Source organism: Chiroxiphia lanceolata, chromosome 3 (genome assembly GCF_009829145.1).
Source record: "Chiroxiphia lanceolata isolate bChiLan1 chromosome 3, bChiLan1.pri, whole genome shotgun sequence".
NCBI lineage: Eukaryota > Metazoa > Chordata > Aves > Passeriformes > Pipridae > Chiroxiphia > Chiroxiphia lanceolata.
This window is the reverse complement of record NC_045639.1, coordinates 70316311-70333900: the sequence shown is the minus strand read 5'-3', so window position 1 is coordinate 70333900 and position 17590 is coordinate 70316311. Positions and strand designations below refer to the sequence as shown.

General features: G+C 35.7%; 1 protein-coding gene across 5 annotated transcripts in view; it reads right to left on the bottom strand.

The window, feature by feature from the left end:
* Positions 1-17590, bottom strand: part of AK9 (adenylate kinase 9) — a 58430-nt gene that overhangs the window by 9146 nt on the left and 31694 nt on the right. For 4 of the 5 annotated variants that reach the window (XM_032681353.1, XM_032681358.1, XM_032681354.1 and 1 more), the window contains exons 16-26: positions 15578-15784; positions 14536-14666; positions 13364-13576; positions 12533-12790; positions 9388-9506; positions 7792-8011; positions 6512-6574; positions 5548-5757; positions 4505-4723; positions 1613-1826; positions 662-863 (exon numbers count right to left, since the gene is read on the bottom strand). In XM_032681353.1, the coding sequence (XP_032537244.1) occupies positions 662-863; positions 1613-1826; positions 4505-4723; positions 5548-5757; positions 6512-6574; positions 7792-8011; positions 9388-9506; positions 12533-12790; positions 13364-13576; positions 14536-14666; positions 15578-15784 (2056 nt within the window). The remainder of the gene's footprint in view (positions 1-661; positions 864-1612; positions 1827-4504; positions 4724-5547; positions 5758-6511; positions 6575-7791; positions 8012-9387; positions 9507-12532; positions 12791-13363; positions 13577-14535; positions 14667-15577; positions 15785-17590) is intronic. The other variant, XM_032681356.1, reaches the window with a different exon arrangement.

Here is a 17590-nt window from a genome sequence, read left to right as displayed (position 1 = left end):
ATTCCAATATTTAACATAAAAGAAAAGTTGAAAGAATTCTATCTCAAGCTCAAATAGTTTTCAGAGATTATTCCAGAATTGCCTTTCCCTGTAGCAATTCTTTTTGGGGAGAAGAGTTGAATGTCATGAAATCATGATCGTAAAGTCTGCCTAGTTTTGAAGGTGTTTCAGTGACAGAGAAAGAGCCTAGGAAATCAGGATCACATATGAACGAGGTGGAAAAACTCACTGGTTTCAATTCCTCCTTCATAACTGGTTGTTAACAAAACCAGAAAAAAACGTGAATACTGAACCAGTCTGCATGATCAAAGGGAATCCAATGTGTCCAAGTTGGTTCTGGAGTTGGTATAAGAGAGACAAAATGGTAGTTCTCAAAGGACAGTAGAAAGTATTGGCTTATTGACTGAAAAAAAGGTAACCTTCAAAAAGCATATTACTGGATTGACTGGAATACACTTACTTGAAAGTTGCAGAAAATTATGCTTTAGTTTCATTTCCCAGAGTAGTGTGAAGGACCTCTTTTTTACAGATTATTTTCTTAATGCAGAAACCAGTGATGTGTTTTATTGAAATTGTTTTACAGTGATAACATGGGAACCCATGCCTATGAAGGGACTGGCATGTCTTGAAGGAACCCCCCAAATGCAGACGAGACTCTTACCCAGCGATGCTACACATGGGGTTTAGCAGAGCCACATCTAGAGCCTGGATGGCCAGTTCATCAGGTACAGTCAGTCCTTTGTGAAGGTGCTCCTTTATCTTAAGTGCCAAGTCAGTCTCTGGCTGGCTGTCTATCACCAGCCGTATGGCATCTCCCATGCACAGGCGCAGCAATCCATACACACTGGCAAGCTTCTCGGTAACTGCAAAGCATTTTGATTTCAACTCACCACTTTTAACATAAGCAACATCACAACCTGGCAGCCTATTGAAGTATGTCCTTAGTCTCAGAAGCTAACTGCTCAGCTCATTTCCCTGGTCATTTCCACTGCATAATCTTGGTAAGTGTGTACTTTACCCTGCTAAGGCCCCTGTAGGGCCCAGACTGTGCATGTGCACATAGCACAACCAATGCACTTACACTGTTCAAGTCAGCACAAATCTCAGGAGCAATAGTCAATATTATTATAAAATGTCTTAGAAAATATGCTGCCACTGCTGTCCCTTTTACAGAACAGCCCAGCAGTAAGATCACTTATTCAGAAAATGGGAAATAGGGTTAAAATTTCCTCCTAAATATAATTTGAACCTGTCTCTTCTTTTTCTAACATCCTATTACAATCATTAAAATATAATCATATGGTACAAGATGAATTTTCTCCTCCTCCAGTAAAAGGCAGAGAAGTGGATTGACAGAGTCATGGAGGAGAGAGAGGAGAGAAAGATGGAAATCTTGGGGCTTTTTTAATCTAGGAATTTGGAAACAGACTGGGGAATGGGGAGTATCTGACTATCAAAGGAGACGCTAGAGAATGTAACTAAAGGAATTTATGCCCAGTAAGAAGAGCAGGAAGACCAACAATATTAATGGTTTATGATTTTTCAATAGTAATCACAGATACAGCTTCAGTTCATTAAATAAGATTTTGCTGTACAGATAACTGGCCCATACCTGTAGTCTTTCCAGATTTTGGAGGTCCCACAATTGCAATCTTAACTGGTGCAGCCGGTTTAGGTTTTGGCTGACGAATATATTTGATGGGATTTGTCATAAATGTTTCTTTATTTTCTTTACTTGAAAAGAAATAAATATATTGTCGATGGATTACAGGAAAGACTTCATTTCCAGGGCTTTGGTGAGGCCTGATTACATCTCCTTTGCTTAGCTGTAGTGTACACAAAATGGGAATTAGTTCATTAGGTTTGACAAAACCTCTTCTCCCTCCATCCTAGAGAACTGGCTTTGTAGGCAGGTAGAGAAGTACCAATCATATGAAACAAACCATCAAAGCATTCTGAAATTCATACATACGGACATAATATTTTGTCCAAGTCTGAGAAAATTCCATACATACGCAATTATTGTACAAAAAGATGAAATAAACAATGAAGACAGAAAGAATATTCACTATTTCCAGTAGGTGGTACTGTAACACTTTATGTCCATCAAAATACTGGTCAGAGAGGATTAACATAATACCTTTTCTAATTTTCAGAGAATAAAGAAAATAATTTTATTTCTCAGTGAATTAAACTTGCTTACCTGCCTGACAGTAGAAGATACACTGAGAATATTGTATTAGCAGAAGTCATGTACAAATGAAGACAATGTGAAAGGATATCAGTAGTTACATTATGGTCAAGTGTAAAACCACAGCAAGTAAGCCAAAAAAGTTTTTGGTAAAATACATGCACCACTGATTAAATGTTTTCAAACACATTAGACAGCCCACTAGAAAGTCTGTAGTGTTGATGGATCATTGTCAGAAATGGTCGCTGCGGTAACACTAAATGAATTCACTGCACCACTGTTCTCTGTAGAAGAACTTAGTCATGTCCCTGTTGCAGCCCTTCTTGGAGGAACTGCCTTAAAGTGTCAATAAAAGATGTTTTAAAACTAAATGTTGACATCTGTAGAAAAAATTGCCCAGACCAGATGGCATTCACCTTATATTTCTAAAGGGACTCAGAAGAGAAATTTTTACTGAGAAATGTGTAACATTGGCCTTCCTTCAACAAAAAAGAAAGGTGGAGAAAGTGACCCCTTTTTTAAAAGGCCTTCAGGGTGGATCCTGGCAAACATAGTCCAGTAAATCTGACTGTATTGAGCAAATTGAAATATATTAAGGAAAGTAGTTACATGCATACATATAAAATAATGGGGAAAAGCCAACTCAGCTTCTTGTGGAGGGAAATCGTACCTCACAAATTAATTACTATTCTTTGAAGGAGTCCATGAATTGATCTGGTTATTACAGAAAGAGATGGGACTGTTCTACTGTATGGCATTGCCTTGCCAGACTCTTCTCATATTCTTAGGTTCCTATTCCTGCATGAAGTCATTTCAGGATTCTTGCCCTCAATTTATGAGATGTCATGAGTCTGTTCTACTGCATGTCTGCTTCCATTCCTCCCTCAGCTCATAATTTTTATTCTCTGCTTATCTAATCAATCGCATTACTACTTTCCTCCCCCCCAGATTTAATCTAAAAGTAATTGGCATATATTCTTATCTGCCTTTCTACCCCAAAACTTCCAGTCTGTAATCAGTTTCATAATTTCTATTATATCCTAAAGTACCTGCAAAATGATCCTATTTCCCTGTCATTATTACTAGCTCATACATTTTCACTGTCAGCACACACCTCTGATTTTATCTAATAGCTTCCTATGACTTCTTTTTTCTAACTGAATTGCACTTTTTATTGGCAAAAAACACTGCATAGAAGAAATGAATGAACTGGAGAAACAGAATGACAAAAATGTAGTGAAATCTGATAGAATAAAGTGCAAGGACTAGAGTGTAGGGACTAATTAGAATTAAACACATAAACTGGTTCATTAGTTGGAAATGACAGAAGAGTAGAAATACCTGCTTCTATTAATATGTCCCTAGATTATTGGATGCCAATTTGATGCAGCCATGAAAAAGAATGAAGATTCTGATCCTACTGTTAAAGAAAGACAAACACGATCTGGAAGAGGTGAAGACCCAACATGATGACTATACAAAAGGGAATAAAAGTTGCTTGATTAATTGGCATAGTAAAATGAAGGCCAAAGTGTGTTTCTCTCAGGGCCTTTCTGCTTTCTATATGGTGTTCACTGGACTTTTTCTTTAATGAATCTTCCTTTCTATTTTTGATTTATTCACAGTCCAACCTGCTTTTATTTCTTCCATTAAACTACAAAAATTACCTGCTGACATTTCACTTCCTACCTATAAAACTGTATCAGCCCACTTTTGGGGATAGATATGAGTACTTTCTGACATCAACTTTCCAGAACTCTAGTAAAATACTACGGGAATACATTTGTTGCTTTTCAAAATTTGTAAGTTTTCACAAAAAAGAATTATTGCCGATGAATTACATACATCTAACATTTTTTCGTTTACTTTTTCACCACTGCCAGGGTTCGTGGCCACTTGTGTGTGTGTCTTCTTATAAATTTATACTCCAAAGCCTTTCCATTTGTTTTCACCCCTTCTGGAAGGTTTTAGACCTTCTCTGTTGTCCTGTGTTTTGTGTACCATTAAGAGATAGGCATTTCTTTCTGATTCAATGCCACCTTTAATTGTGTCACCAGTGATAGTGTAACAAATTTCACTAAATGCTTCTCAGCCTTAAATTAGATGTAACACTGAAAAGACTAACACCTTTTATTATCAATGCTTGCTGTATTTTTTGTTTATTCAGTGGTGTCATTTCGATTCAGTAATGTAGTTTTCATTCAATAATTCTGGTATTAATTGCTACTGTCTCATAACATCTTTTTAATGTAGAATACATTTTTTAAAAGTGTTACCTCTTGAAAATATTATTCAGCCATTTAAGAACATTACCTTGATTGGATCCCATTGACCAAAAGAACTTGGAAATTTATATGAGAGAAATAGCATCTTCTCTGCAAGTGGTAAACTGATTGGGTAACATTTCTCAAAAATGCTTTCGCGGTTTTCTGTTAGAGATTTCAGCTTGCTATACACTTGGTAGCACACGACATGAGGCTTCCGTCCTCCATTGATCTCAATTGGTGGTATTAATAATTTTTCAAGTTCTTCCTGGTTATGAAAAGATAATGAAATATTAGAATCATAAACACAATCAGATTTATAATAAAGACTGACAGCAAGATTTTCTGTCAACTATTAAGGATTTCTTGAGCATGTTCTCAGTCACCATAAACAGCAAAATTTGATTTGAGAGGAGAATTGATGTTCCTGCCCACTGAAGTTTAAACTACCCAGTACCCAGTATATATTAAGTATCATACTTAATTTACAATATTATAATATTATCTGCTTTTGTAAACTTTCTCTCTGATCAGTGGAGAGAATCTGAATCATGATTTAGTTTCTTCCTGAAGTAAGATACTTAGTACATAGTAAACAAATGTCACCCATCTGCTCACTGCTTTAGATGTGGCATTATCATTGCAGACATCTAACATTAGATGAGGTTACCTCACCACAGGTAACTGATTTCAAGAAAATTACGTTACTAGGAACTGTATTAAAAAATAGAGCTGTCTAGTAAGACTTCTGTCTCAAAAATTATTTTGAAATACTGTTTATATATTTATAACTCTCTAGTTTGGTTGCCTGTATCAACTGACCTATCAAAAAGGAAATAAGGACACCAAGACTGGGTAGGCCTAACCAAACGTTTCCTTTTCTCCCCCTATGATATCAGTCATATAAATTACATACTCTATAAAGTCTATGCCTTCTCAGTACAGCCTTCATCTTGCTCACATATTTAGATCACGAGTACAGCAGAACAGTTGTTTAAGCACTATAACTTTTAAATGTGAAAAATAAACTTGAAAATTCTTCTTGCATTATGTGATCATATAATTGAAAAAAATAAGCAGTGGTATCAGTACCTGTACACTTTGTAATCTCTCTACTTCTGAATCAAACTTTTCTGCAATTTCATTTTGCATGCGTTCAACAGCATCTTCTTCATCTTCTTCATCTTCTTCTTCTTCTTCTTCTTCTTCTAAAAACTCTTCTTTAAGTATAGCTTCAATTTCTTCAATTTCATTCTCATCCTCCTCCTCAGTGGCTTCAAAATTCTCCTTATTTGCTACAGCCTATAAAGGCAAAATATTTTGTTGTTTCATGTCTCTGATACAGATGAAGGAACATACGGCATTCTTGTCTCCTTTTTAATTAGAAAAATCATTAATTAAAAAAACCCTAATTTTGGGGTATCCTTTATTGTAAGCAAAAATCTAGCAGATCCTAGAATCTTATTTCAGAAGAAAATACAGGGGTATTGCATCGTGCATACAGTGAAGCATTGTCAAAACCGCAGTTTTGGTAAGAGGTGTATTTTTTTCATACTTGGTATTGTAGTTTGACAGGACTTTGTTTTAAACAGGCATGTTTACTGAAAGTGTAGCTGACAGAATTTCTTGAGCAGCCAAGTAGTACATTAATACATTTATAAATGTACTATGTAGTTGACTTTGGGCAGAAATTCCAGTACAATCCTATTCTGGATTGACCCTGGATTTGACAGGGTACTTAAGGCACATGCCTAATCCAATTAATGGGGCTACTCTTATGGTCACCAATTAGATTCATTAAACACGTTCATAAGTATTTTGCTGACTTGGAGCACATATTGAGAATTCTTTTAAAATTGTTTTTAGTCTTCATAAATCAATCATTTTTACAACAAATTCAAACATCACATCAAATTATTTTTGAAAGTAGAAGCTTCTTCTCAGTCTATCCCATTTTTACTATTCTACATTGTCCTGAAGTCTTTGACTAAAAATTTCTAAGGTACGAATGCAAACACTTCTATTTAAAATCTTTCTTATTAGCTTGTTTTCTTACCTCCTCTTTCTTTTGTTTTCGTTCTGCTAAAAGTTCTTCCCTTCTTTTAGCAATCTTCTCATTCTGTTAGTGAAAAAAAGATGTAATAAGAAGGTTGATATTTGCTAATAAAAGATCTCTGAGAATTGGTAACGTGACCTGTATTTAACGTTGTTCTTTCCACCTTGAAATTCTATTTCCAGTTGATTCTAATGTTAAAAAATACTACATATAGTTTGAAATTTTGCAGACCAGATATACCTCTCTACTAAGCAACATGTAATTTAATTTTAGTAAAACTAATTTGGCAACTTTTGAGATTGACATTAGAGGGGAAAAAATACTGTGTTCTTATCACATTGAAAATATAGTAATATTTTTATTGGTTAACTATAGAGTTCCTGAACTTATAGGTGTTTTCTGTCATTTGGCAAAGGAGTGACTGAAGACAGTATTAAATGTGTGCTGTTCCCTTTGACAGTTTAGTGACGTTAATGGTATTGTATGAGTCTTGTCCCAAATTCCATTGTCCTAACTTCCTATGTTTCAGCTGCTCTTTAGTAACTTATATTCAGACTTTTTCTGATAGTACATGTGAAGTCCTTTATCTTACTTTTATAGAAAGTTAATAATCTTGAATGTATTACATGTACCAATTGTAAATGTCTGCATAGAGGCTTCAGGTTACTTCAAATAATTTGTAACTTTATCAACAGTAGACATGGCGTTGTTTGAATGGGAGACTGCGCAGCCACAACAGCACTAGAATGTGGCTTAGAGCTATTACATTTCTGTGCAGAGTATCATAGATGGAAACACAGACACACACATGCACACACCATACAGTACCTGTGAAGTCAGCCTATGGGAGATGCTGATCAGCTCAACAGCACATGCTCAGGGAATCTGGGATGCAACAACATTACAGTGCATGAGCTGTGTATTTTATTTTTTATGGCCATATTCACTCCCTCCATCTAGTTGCCTTTTGTCCAGCACTTCCCAGATGTCTGGCATTCTGTCAGACTGCCAGTTGTTTGGCAGCACAGCTACTTCTCTTGGGTGCAAGGTGGCTAAACTCCTTCATAAATTAGTTGCACAGAAGAGGAAAGGAGCTCTAAATTATTTTTCATTCCTATGGTAAGTCTGGGAATGCTATGAATGTGTTGGACTGTGTCTCCTGGCTCCCATATCTATTACTCTGTGTGCTCTTCACAGCTTTGGGAGTTTTAGAATCTATATTTAGAACTATGCTGTTGAAACGACCAAAAAAAAATAAATATGTAGGACTGAAAACTTACCCTCATTTTTGTTTTCAGGTCCTTCAGCTTCTTTTTATATTCCTTTTTTTTAAGCCGTTTGTCTTTCCATTTTTTCAGACGTGGAGGAAAAAGACGTTCAAGAATGTCACTGTCTTGTACTTGAATATAAACTGCAACATCAGGACAGAGTCCCCGTTCTGACAAATATTTGGCTTCATCTGCAGTACGAGGGAAACCATCCAGTATAAAGCCTGTGGACCTAATTGGAAAATGAGATATTTATCATTACACAGTGTAGTTTAAAGTGCAACACAATGAACTATCAATGAACTATCTCGCATTGGCCTCTTTAGCCACCAATGCACTTGTAGCAAATGTGGGCAGAGCCCTTCCCAAATCTTCATTCGTGAAGCCCGGCCATGATGATGATGATGACAATGAACATGTAATTATTTGGAAAAAAACCCCAAAGCCTCCCATATTAAATGCATATGTTAAGAGTAAAATTAAAAAAATACTTTCAGCTACTATCTTTTTACAATGTAAAAGTGATACTTCAGTATGTATTTTAATTACGTACTTAAAAACTAATTTCTTCCAAGGTTTTAATGTGCAAAGCTTAATTATTTTAAAAGAACGTAAAAAAACCAAAATAAATTGTGTCTTCAGACTTCCTTGTGTAACTCTAAAACCAATATTTCTTAGGTACTGCTCTCAAAAAACCATTATTGTTACCCAAATATTATTTGCCAAATATATATATAAATATGCCAAAGAAAGCTTGTGCCTGAAAATTTATGTTTCAGAAATGCTTGAGAGTTTCTCCTCTAGTAGAGGATGAGAAATTTGCTACTCAGTGTGACTTAGATCTGTCTTCCTGCAGATATTAAAAACAAGACAGATACGCCTGGAAAGCTCTATGGCTTGTTGGACCTCTTACAATTTCAAATTAGATGAGTAGTTGTGTAAGGCTGAATGTGTGTTGATAAGAAGTGAATATTTATTTTTATTACTTTAGACCTTAATAGGATACCTTGTAAAATTGCAAAAAAACAAAGAAGCTACAAGGAGTGGAGGGAAGAATAGGTAGTCCTAGATACTGTGTGAAAGGAGTGTGTACCATAGTGTAGTATAGTACAGTATAGTCTAATGTAATGCATTGTAATGTGATATAATGCAATATAACATCACAACATCATGTGTAATGCTGGGTAATTTTTAGTCTTGGTGCATTCTTTTTTTCCTAAAACTAGTGTCCTTGTTTTTACACCATTTGGAGAATGTCCCCTATCTGTAGTCTGACAGGATAAAAATTACATAAAAGTATAAAAGGTTTGTTTACATATCTATCCTGTAAGCCCATGAAAACTACCCAGCTATTTAGGAGATTTAATCCAATTCAAGTGTGCTAAGTACTTTTGTCCAGAACTGTGTACACTATATGAGACATGATATTACTGTCAAAATATCAATCAAAATAGTACAACAAAACCAAGACTGAGAGGTAGGCCATAACTCATAAAAAGTACAAGAGCATTGAAATAATCTCTGGCATAGTTATTTACAATTGTGGACCAAATGGATGATACACTTCCCAAGATTAATTAAAGAAAGAGAGAATCTAATTACAGTTACCGGAATGGCTCTTTCTTCCACCAGTCAAAAGCAATGTTATCAAGGACTTCTGGAGGCAGTTCCTTACTATCCATTAGATTTGCTTTGATTGCCTCTTCCTCATCAGTTAACACCTCTTCCTTTATGTAAAGAAAATCAACTGGAAAATGAAAAACATACTCCAAGAGAACAAACAAACAAAAACCAGAAAGAAAGAAATATCTACTTGACACATCTATTGGTTTTTGGCAAAGTAAGGTACTGTCTTCATTTGACTTAAACCGGGAGAAACAAACTCATTTGCCACATTTCACCATACTACATTATACATTTTAGGTAAGGCTGTAGAATTAGGGCAATTGCTGCTGCATGAGTTTTCATAAAACCTAAAAGCAAGAACAACAGTTAAGTATTTAATTATACTTATGCTCCATTCAGAGGAATAGAAACTGAAATGAGCATAGTCTCTCCTAGTTGCCTACAAGAAGTTTTCCACTTAGTTATACATGTTTGAATGCTGGAAGACTACCTGCACTACATCAGAATGTTTTTTCACCTTTTAAAAGCAACTCTTTTAATGCAATCCAAAAAAACATGTTAAAGAAGAATATATAAGGTTATTGGGTACAGGCACAGGAACAGACACCAGACAGATAGCATTGTTCTACACAATAGTAGTAATATTAATGACTAATCAAGTGTAGAGCATTCAAATACCAAATCTAGCTATTAAATTCTCGTGAAAAACTGTTGTTTGTTTTTTTTTTTTCCAGAATATGTAACACTGTAAGATTGATTTGGCTGAGTATGCAATTCTCATAAAATGGCTTCCTGATACAGACTGTGGTAAAAAAGAATGAAAAGAGGGTACAGATTGGTGCCTCTGGATGAGTTTACATAAGTTATGATATTAAAACACACATTTTTACAAGAAGACTAAATAAAATGCAATATTAAAGTCAGAAAATATCACTGTTCCTGACCTGCTGTGTTACTTTTTTCATGGTAATATTCACAGAAGAAAATACTGATCCAAAGTGATTCAGGAACCTCCAAAATGATGGTAGGGAGCTGCTTGCTGCAAGGCCATGTCTGAATAAGATGCTGACATCTATTTTCATAATGTAGCCAAAAGAACTTGAGAATACGTTGGAAGTCACAGGTTTAATGTAGTGTGTGTGTGTGAATAATAGTTTCTCTAGTGCCTGAGATGGCATATATATTAAAAGATGTTTGTATGACAGAAGATACCTAAGACAAAAGTGGTAGCCAGATCTGTAATACAGAGACATCTTGAAAGAAATGTGTGAAGTGGGAGAAAACAGTAAAACACATATAAAAATGTATCACTGACATCACCACTGCCAATGAGCTGTTGGAATGGCATTTGTATCTGATAAAAGAAAAGAAACACAAGACATATATTCCAGGTACAGAAGAGAACACCCCACTTAGCAGGGATTTGAAGGACAAGGTTGGCCCCCAGACCTGTCAATGTTGTGAAGGCTTTGGCTGATATATATTAAAGCAACCAGGATAGTATCTTTTTGATAAACTTCCCAGACTGCATGGCATGTTTTCTTTGCCTTTAGTGGTCTTGCTTTGAATGTTATAGCTGACCTTTACCTTAAGCTTTCATAGATACACTTCTAGTGTCTTGTGCCAAAGTGAAAGAGAATGATACAAATGGAATTAAATGAAATTTTGGAGAGGTGGTGGCTCGGTGATAAAACAGGATAGTCAGACAGTCCAGTGGTACTCATACTCAGAGAAATGCTTGAGGAGTCCACAATCTTGGAAATTATCCTCTGTAGTTTTGTGCATGGACCAATGAATGTATTTCTAAACTGAACTGAAACTGTATCCCGTGTGCTTAGGTCATGCCATCAGATAAAGTACTTTACAAGAAATATGAGAAAAAAAATACTGATGTAGAAAACTGTTTACCTGCAGATATAAAGATGACAAGCAAAAAATACTAACAATAGTGCCTTGGTGTCAGACGTATTGACGCCAAAAAAATAAAGCTGAGTGAGAATCAGCCATAACCATTAGTGCCAGGAACACTTGCCATATTTTGGCTATGATGACCAAGTTATAACCTGATTTGCCAAATTTCAACTGATGAAAACCTGATTTTTTCTTCTGACATCTCTGATTTTGATCTGTACTCCATGTTGAAGCATTTCCTTCTAATATTACCTGCTCTTGCATTATTTCATCAGAACTACCTCCCAGTTAACAGAGACCCTCTCTGCTTTTCAAGACAATACAGAGTGGCCTTGGATGCACCTTTGGAAGCTTCCTCAGCGCCTGTGAATGCACTCCATGGACTTGTATATGTGCAGTTTACATAAATGATCCCAAATTTGATCTTATTCTATTGTGAGTAGTACCACTTTTTACCCATGCTTTCCTATTAGACACAGAGACCTAGAAGGCCACAGTAAAAAAGGCATTGGGCATCTCAGCCTTTTCAGTATTGAAAAGTCACCTGCCCAGGTGGCAGACTTATATTTTCTAGACCTTCCTTTTACTATTGTTATTCTGCAGAAATTTTTCTTGTTACCCTTCAGATCCCTCACTAGTTTACACTTCCATGGAGTGCTCATCTTCCTAATACTGTGCCTGAATGTTGTTTCTGTAGCCTGCTTCCTCTCCTGCATGCTTCCTTAAATCCTATAGCAGGAAATGTTTGAAGATCTTTGATGACTAGCTAGTAATGTGACGGAACATGGCAGGTATCAGGAGCACATACCAAAAAGAAAGGCTCTTAAAATGAGATGCAGAAACTTGTTTCTTCCTGAAGCTTTGAGAGTTGGATAAATACTTATTTCTGTTGTCTAGGAAGTAGTTTTCAGTTTCTTTATACTACCCATTTCTTGAAAGATTTATAAGCTGTGTATATGTGTTGGAACTTGACCACATATATCCTTTGCTGTCTAAAGAAGAATTCATTTGCATTAAAAGCTTAAGGTTTTTTTCCCCAGGATATATCACTGCCTAGTAAAAGCTATCATTCTCCCCTGATAAACATTTATGTAAATGTTTGTTCTTCAGGAAAATTACACCGTCTAAGAGATGGGGTTTATAATTTTATAGGAAACTCCTATTCTGGCCTGAAAATGGTTATTTTGTGTATGGACATAAAAAAGATTATTATTACCTGTTTGCTTTTTTCTGTCTCAGTTTTAGTAATCATCTGAGAGAAGTCTTCTAGTTCCTCTGATAGAACTGGTATTTTATTGTCATCTTCTTCATCAAACTGGGGCCCAACTTTCCTTCTAGTTTTGGGTAAGATCAATTCCTGTAGATATTCTTCAAACTGAATATGAAAAATGCCCAATTTGTCTGCTATCTGTCGTGCACAAGTAGTTTTACCTGCTCCATGAGTCCCAAGTAAACACACCCGTAAAGGAGGAGCCTGTAGGAAAAAAATTGAATATTCTGTAACATTTTGGAGTGTACAATGCATCTCCTACTGTTTTTAACTTCCAAAGTATCATAATAAAAATTCCAAAACCAGTCCATAATTATACATTTTAATTTTTCCAGACTTTCTATTGCTGCTCCAACCAGACTACCTGCTTTCTGGAAACACTGAACAAATACACTAAAACAGTGGATGTCAGAAACTTCATTAGAGAATTCCGGTAAATCTTCCCTTCTTTTACCCTTCTTCTACTTACAAAAAAAAAGAAAAGATAATAAAAAGCCCCCCAATATGTGTGATTTGTTAATCACATTTAAAGATTATTGTAAGTCTTTATAATCTTTCCTTTTTCTGCTATATTTGCATAATTAATTCAGTGTGTTAATTTAAATGTACACTAAAGAGTCACTAGGGAAACCATATGTTTTATTTCCTTCAAGGACTTGCCTAATATATTGTTACCTAGAAAAAAAAATCAGCAATAATAAACAATTCTAAATGGGAATGAAAAATAGTGATTTTAATCTGCTATTATCTACTTTAAATAATTATGAAGATTCTCACTTGTATCGGTTCATTGTGAGCCACATATTCTTCAGGGTTCTTCAAAAATTTATCTCTGTACTCAGAAGTTGAAAAGTAATAAATATTTTCTTTATATTTAGCTGCATGTTCCTGGAGTCCAGGGTGGAGGACAAAGTGCTCTTTCAGACTGACTGGACAAAAGTGTTTTGTATCTCCCATGTGCCTTTTCTTTTGCTTAATTGTTTCTTCATCCTGAAAATATGAAAATTTTCAAAAACTCTTAGAATTCAGTATTTACGGAGATTAAGTATACCGAGTAGATCAGATAAAGTAATGCCAAACACATTTACTGAGGACTGAATGAGTACTGTATTCTCAAAGTAGTTTGTAGGCCAAAAATAAATCTATGAAAATACACACTTTTTAGATTCTGAGTCAGAAAACAAACTGTCCAAGAGAATTACTGAGAACAGAGTTACCATTTTAAATTTGAAATTATAATATCGTAGTTAGCTGTGGAAGACCAAAACTAGGGTAGAAGTATCTATAATAAAACCTTTTCCTACCGTGTTCTTGAAACTGATTTTCTCTTGCTTCTAAATGTAGACCTCTTCAGAAAAGACAATGAGAGCTGGTGTTATGAAGTCAGATTACTTATCCAATAAAATTAATTTCTAAAAAATCTATTCAATACTGCATTACTACAGTATATGGATATCCTGTACTGTTAAATTTGAGGATGGGAATCTTCCAGTATAGGATGAAAACAAAAGAAAGGCAAAGCTAGACCTCTAATTTCATTAAAGTGGGTGTTTGAAAATTATCAATAGCTGAGATGAAACAGCGGATTGCACATTAGGACTCTGCATCTTCTGATGTTTACATGATGGCTCACAGATCATTGTTAGTTGACAAAAATCAAAGTTCACATTTCTTTCTTTAATAAAGCTCCTCTTTGCCATCTGGCAAAACTAGGTACATTCATTCTCTCTATTAGCATGGGGGATATTTAAGCTTCTTGCTGCAGTAAAACTACTATCAGCCAAAACATTAAAGTGTTCTTGAAGCTTATGCTAGTATTGATTCTGTAAGAAGGCTTAAACTGAATCATATAAAATCAGGTGCAAAATATAACTTCTGTGGGGTTATGTTCAAACTGAAAATAAACGAGTTACAATAAAAGCATAAACAAATAAAGCTGGCATGCTTACTTCTTCATTTTCCTCTTCCTCTTCTTCAACTTCATCTTCATCAACCTCATTTTCCTGTTCAGCAGCCAGATCTTCTGCTTCCTCTGCTAAGTCTTCAGCAGATAATTCCCAACCGTGATACTTAAAAGGTTCTGAAAAGGTTAGGTTTTTTCCCGTTTCAGTATTTTTCATTTGTTTGTGCCAGAACAGATTCTCTGTCCGTAACAGTAAGTGCATATGTGAAAGAAAATAAAGCCAACTGTATATTGCATTTCTTCTACTCATAGAACAAAATGTTCTCCCCAGATGTAGGAATTAGTAAATTGCCTCCTCCAAAAATGGAAATTCTACTGGTTGTTTTTGGTTGAAGTAAATTTGTATTTTCAATGGGAACTTGTATTACAAAAGTATACAAGCACATGCAGAAAGGGACATTACTGTTTTCAACAAGTTTTTTGTTTTGTTTTTTTTGGTTGTTATTTGGTGGGAAAAATCATCACTTAAATTTTAATTGATTATAAAGCCAGCACAATAGATGTTATGGTTAATAAAATGCTTCCATTGTAGTAATGATAGGAAAAATGTAATATTAATATTATTTATCCAATGCTCAAAATTCTAAGAGATTTGAGCACATGAGTGAAGGAATGTACTTTGTAAAAAAAAAAAAATTCAGTGTAAAATTCAGTCTTGAAATACAGTCTGTGCAGGTGGGTAGGTTAACCTTCAATATCTCTCCATTTCTCAAACCAGTATCCTGACATGAACAGAACAGAGCAAGTAACTGGGGAAATGTGCTGTCAGAATGTTTAGGGAGGTATTATGTACATATTTGCATAGCCTATCTCTCTCTATATATTTCAAATATACATATTCCTCACTCTTCCTATGTCTTAAAGGCTGCTATTGTGCTTTTCAGCTGACCCTCAGAACACACCATGAGCCATTTCACGTTAGTAATATCAAACTGAGTATAACCTAACCCCCAATTTATTCATCACATAAGCTCTCCAAAATCCCCCCTGACAGTTTAAGTGCCAATCACATAAACAGTATTACTTACTTTCCATAACCAGCACTGTTTGATTGAGCAGACTTTCTGGAGTTTGCTCAGCAATCTCTAGAACAACAACCTGAACTAGAGATGACTTCTTGATTTCCGATTCCACTGTTTGCCAGTCATGCATGAAAAGTTCAATCTTCTTTTTAATTGTATCCATTTCTTGTGTATCTGGAAAAGCATCCTCTGCAAATTTGGGTAGCGTGATCTCTGAAAATCAAATCATATAATAGGCAATGCTCCTCTAAAATGTTTTACGTTTAAAAATTATCATTATGCTTTAGGATTATTTTTATTTTGCTCAAATATGGTGGCATATTTTTTTAAAGCTTCTTCTCTCTCATAATTATGAATTATTATATTAGTATTTTACAAAGACACTTTGTAAACTCCCAATTTAACTATGTTGATGTTATATATACTGAGCCATTTCCAGGAAAATAAACGAGGTCAAATTGCTTAACTATATTTCCATATGGTTATTTAAATCGTCTCTCAGATAAATATAATTACTCTTTTTCCAAAGAAATATAATATAGAATACATTAATTTAAAAATTATGATTTCATGATAACAGCTTTTGACAAGCTATCCATATAGTCATGCCTCATGCAAGCATAGGAAAAATAAAGAGTAGGAAAACTAGCATACACTTCAAAGAAGCAACCTCATGTTCTGATCTGGTTCAGGTTCTGTTACTGAAGCTGTTGTGGAGTGTTCAGGTTGTGTGTTAGGTATTTGTTCTTTTTCAAGTGAAGCATGTTCTCCTTACAGGACTAGAAATATAATACTGCTAGGTATTATTTCTCTATGGCATCTCAATATACAGATATTAATGAATTAAACCTTCATTTATGCAAACGACAGCACACAGATATATAAAGATCAACATAGCAAAATATCGCAGAGGAAACAGAAGATTTAGAGGAAAAAGGAAAAAGAAAGGACTAAAAGAGAAGGCCAGTGTAAATATCAAGGATATGAAAGAAGTTACTGAAGACTGAAATCCTAAATTGATAAAGGCAAAGCAGTGAGCTAAAACACTAAACCATGCAGCGCAAGATTTCTTAAACCAATTACAACTGTGGGACTGTTCTGTGCAGGGACAGGAGTTAGACTCAATGATCCTTGTGGGTCCCTTCCAACTGAAGATATTCTATGATGCCTCTATCCATAACTAACAAATGAGGCAAGACACACCCACAAAAAGCAGCCTAGGGAACCGAGCAACCAGGAGCGCTGCAAACAGAGCATGGTGCATCAGCTGGGGCATGGCACAGCTGTTTGTGCAGCAGTTTGTGTGGCAGGGCAGGGCACGCAGGGGGGGCACAGTCCCCCCACCAGCTCAAGAGGTGAGTTCAGTGGGTGGTCATCGCCCTCTCAGAGCTTAGCTACAATGTCTACCGGGTAAAAAGATATGTCCTCTGCACTCACCAGCATGGATGTGGCAACCCAGACAGAGCCCTGGCACTGGTAACATGAGAACAGCTATGTGAGGTGCAAACAGGTGGATTATGTGCTCAGCCTTGTGGCAGAGCTATGAGAGGAGGTGGAAAGGTTGCATCAGGGACTCTGAGAAAGAGTGCTACAAGTGACAGGCTCTGGCATGTCCCACAGCCAGAGACTTAGATGTGGAAGGCCAGTCAACAGATAATGTGGATGAAGGTCTACCTACACCAGAGATGCTGGCAGGGTCAAAGGCCTACCCCCTCTATCCCAACCACCTCCACAAGAAGACTAGTGGAGTGGTCTTCCACTGGATTATAGTGGTAGGCAACAGTGTGGTGATGTTGCTGCTATTCCCACTTACTGCACTCATATAATTTTCAACTCTGATTTTCTTCTTTTTCTTTCCATTTTTTCTTTTGTGTTCTGTTTAATAAGTCTGACATTAATGCCTTCAGCTAACAGACAGAAAAGCAGTTGAGAACAATGACTTCAATGGTCTGATATTACTATAAGTTTGCTGGGACATAGTGTGTGTTGTGTTTGACCCTTGCCAGAAATGAAGATGCA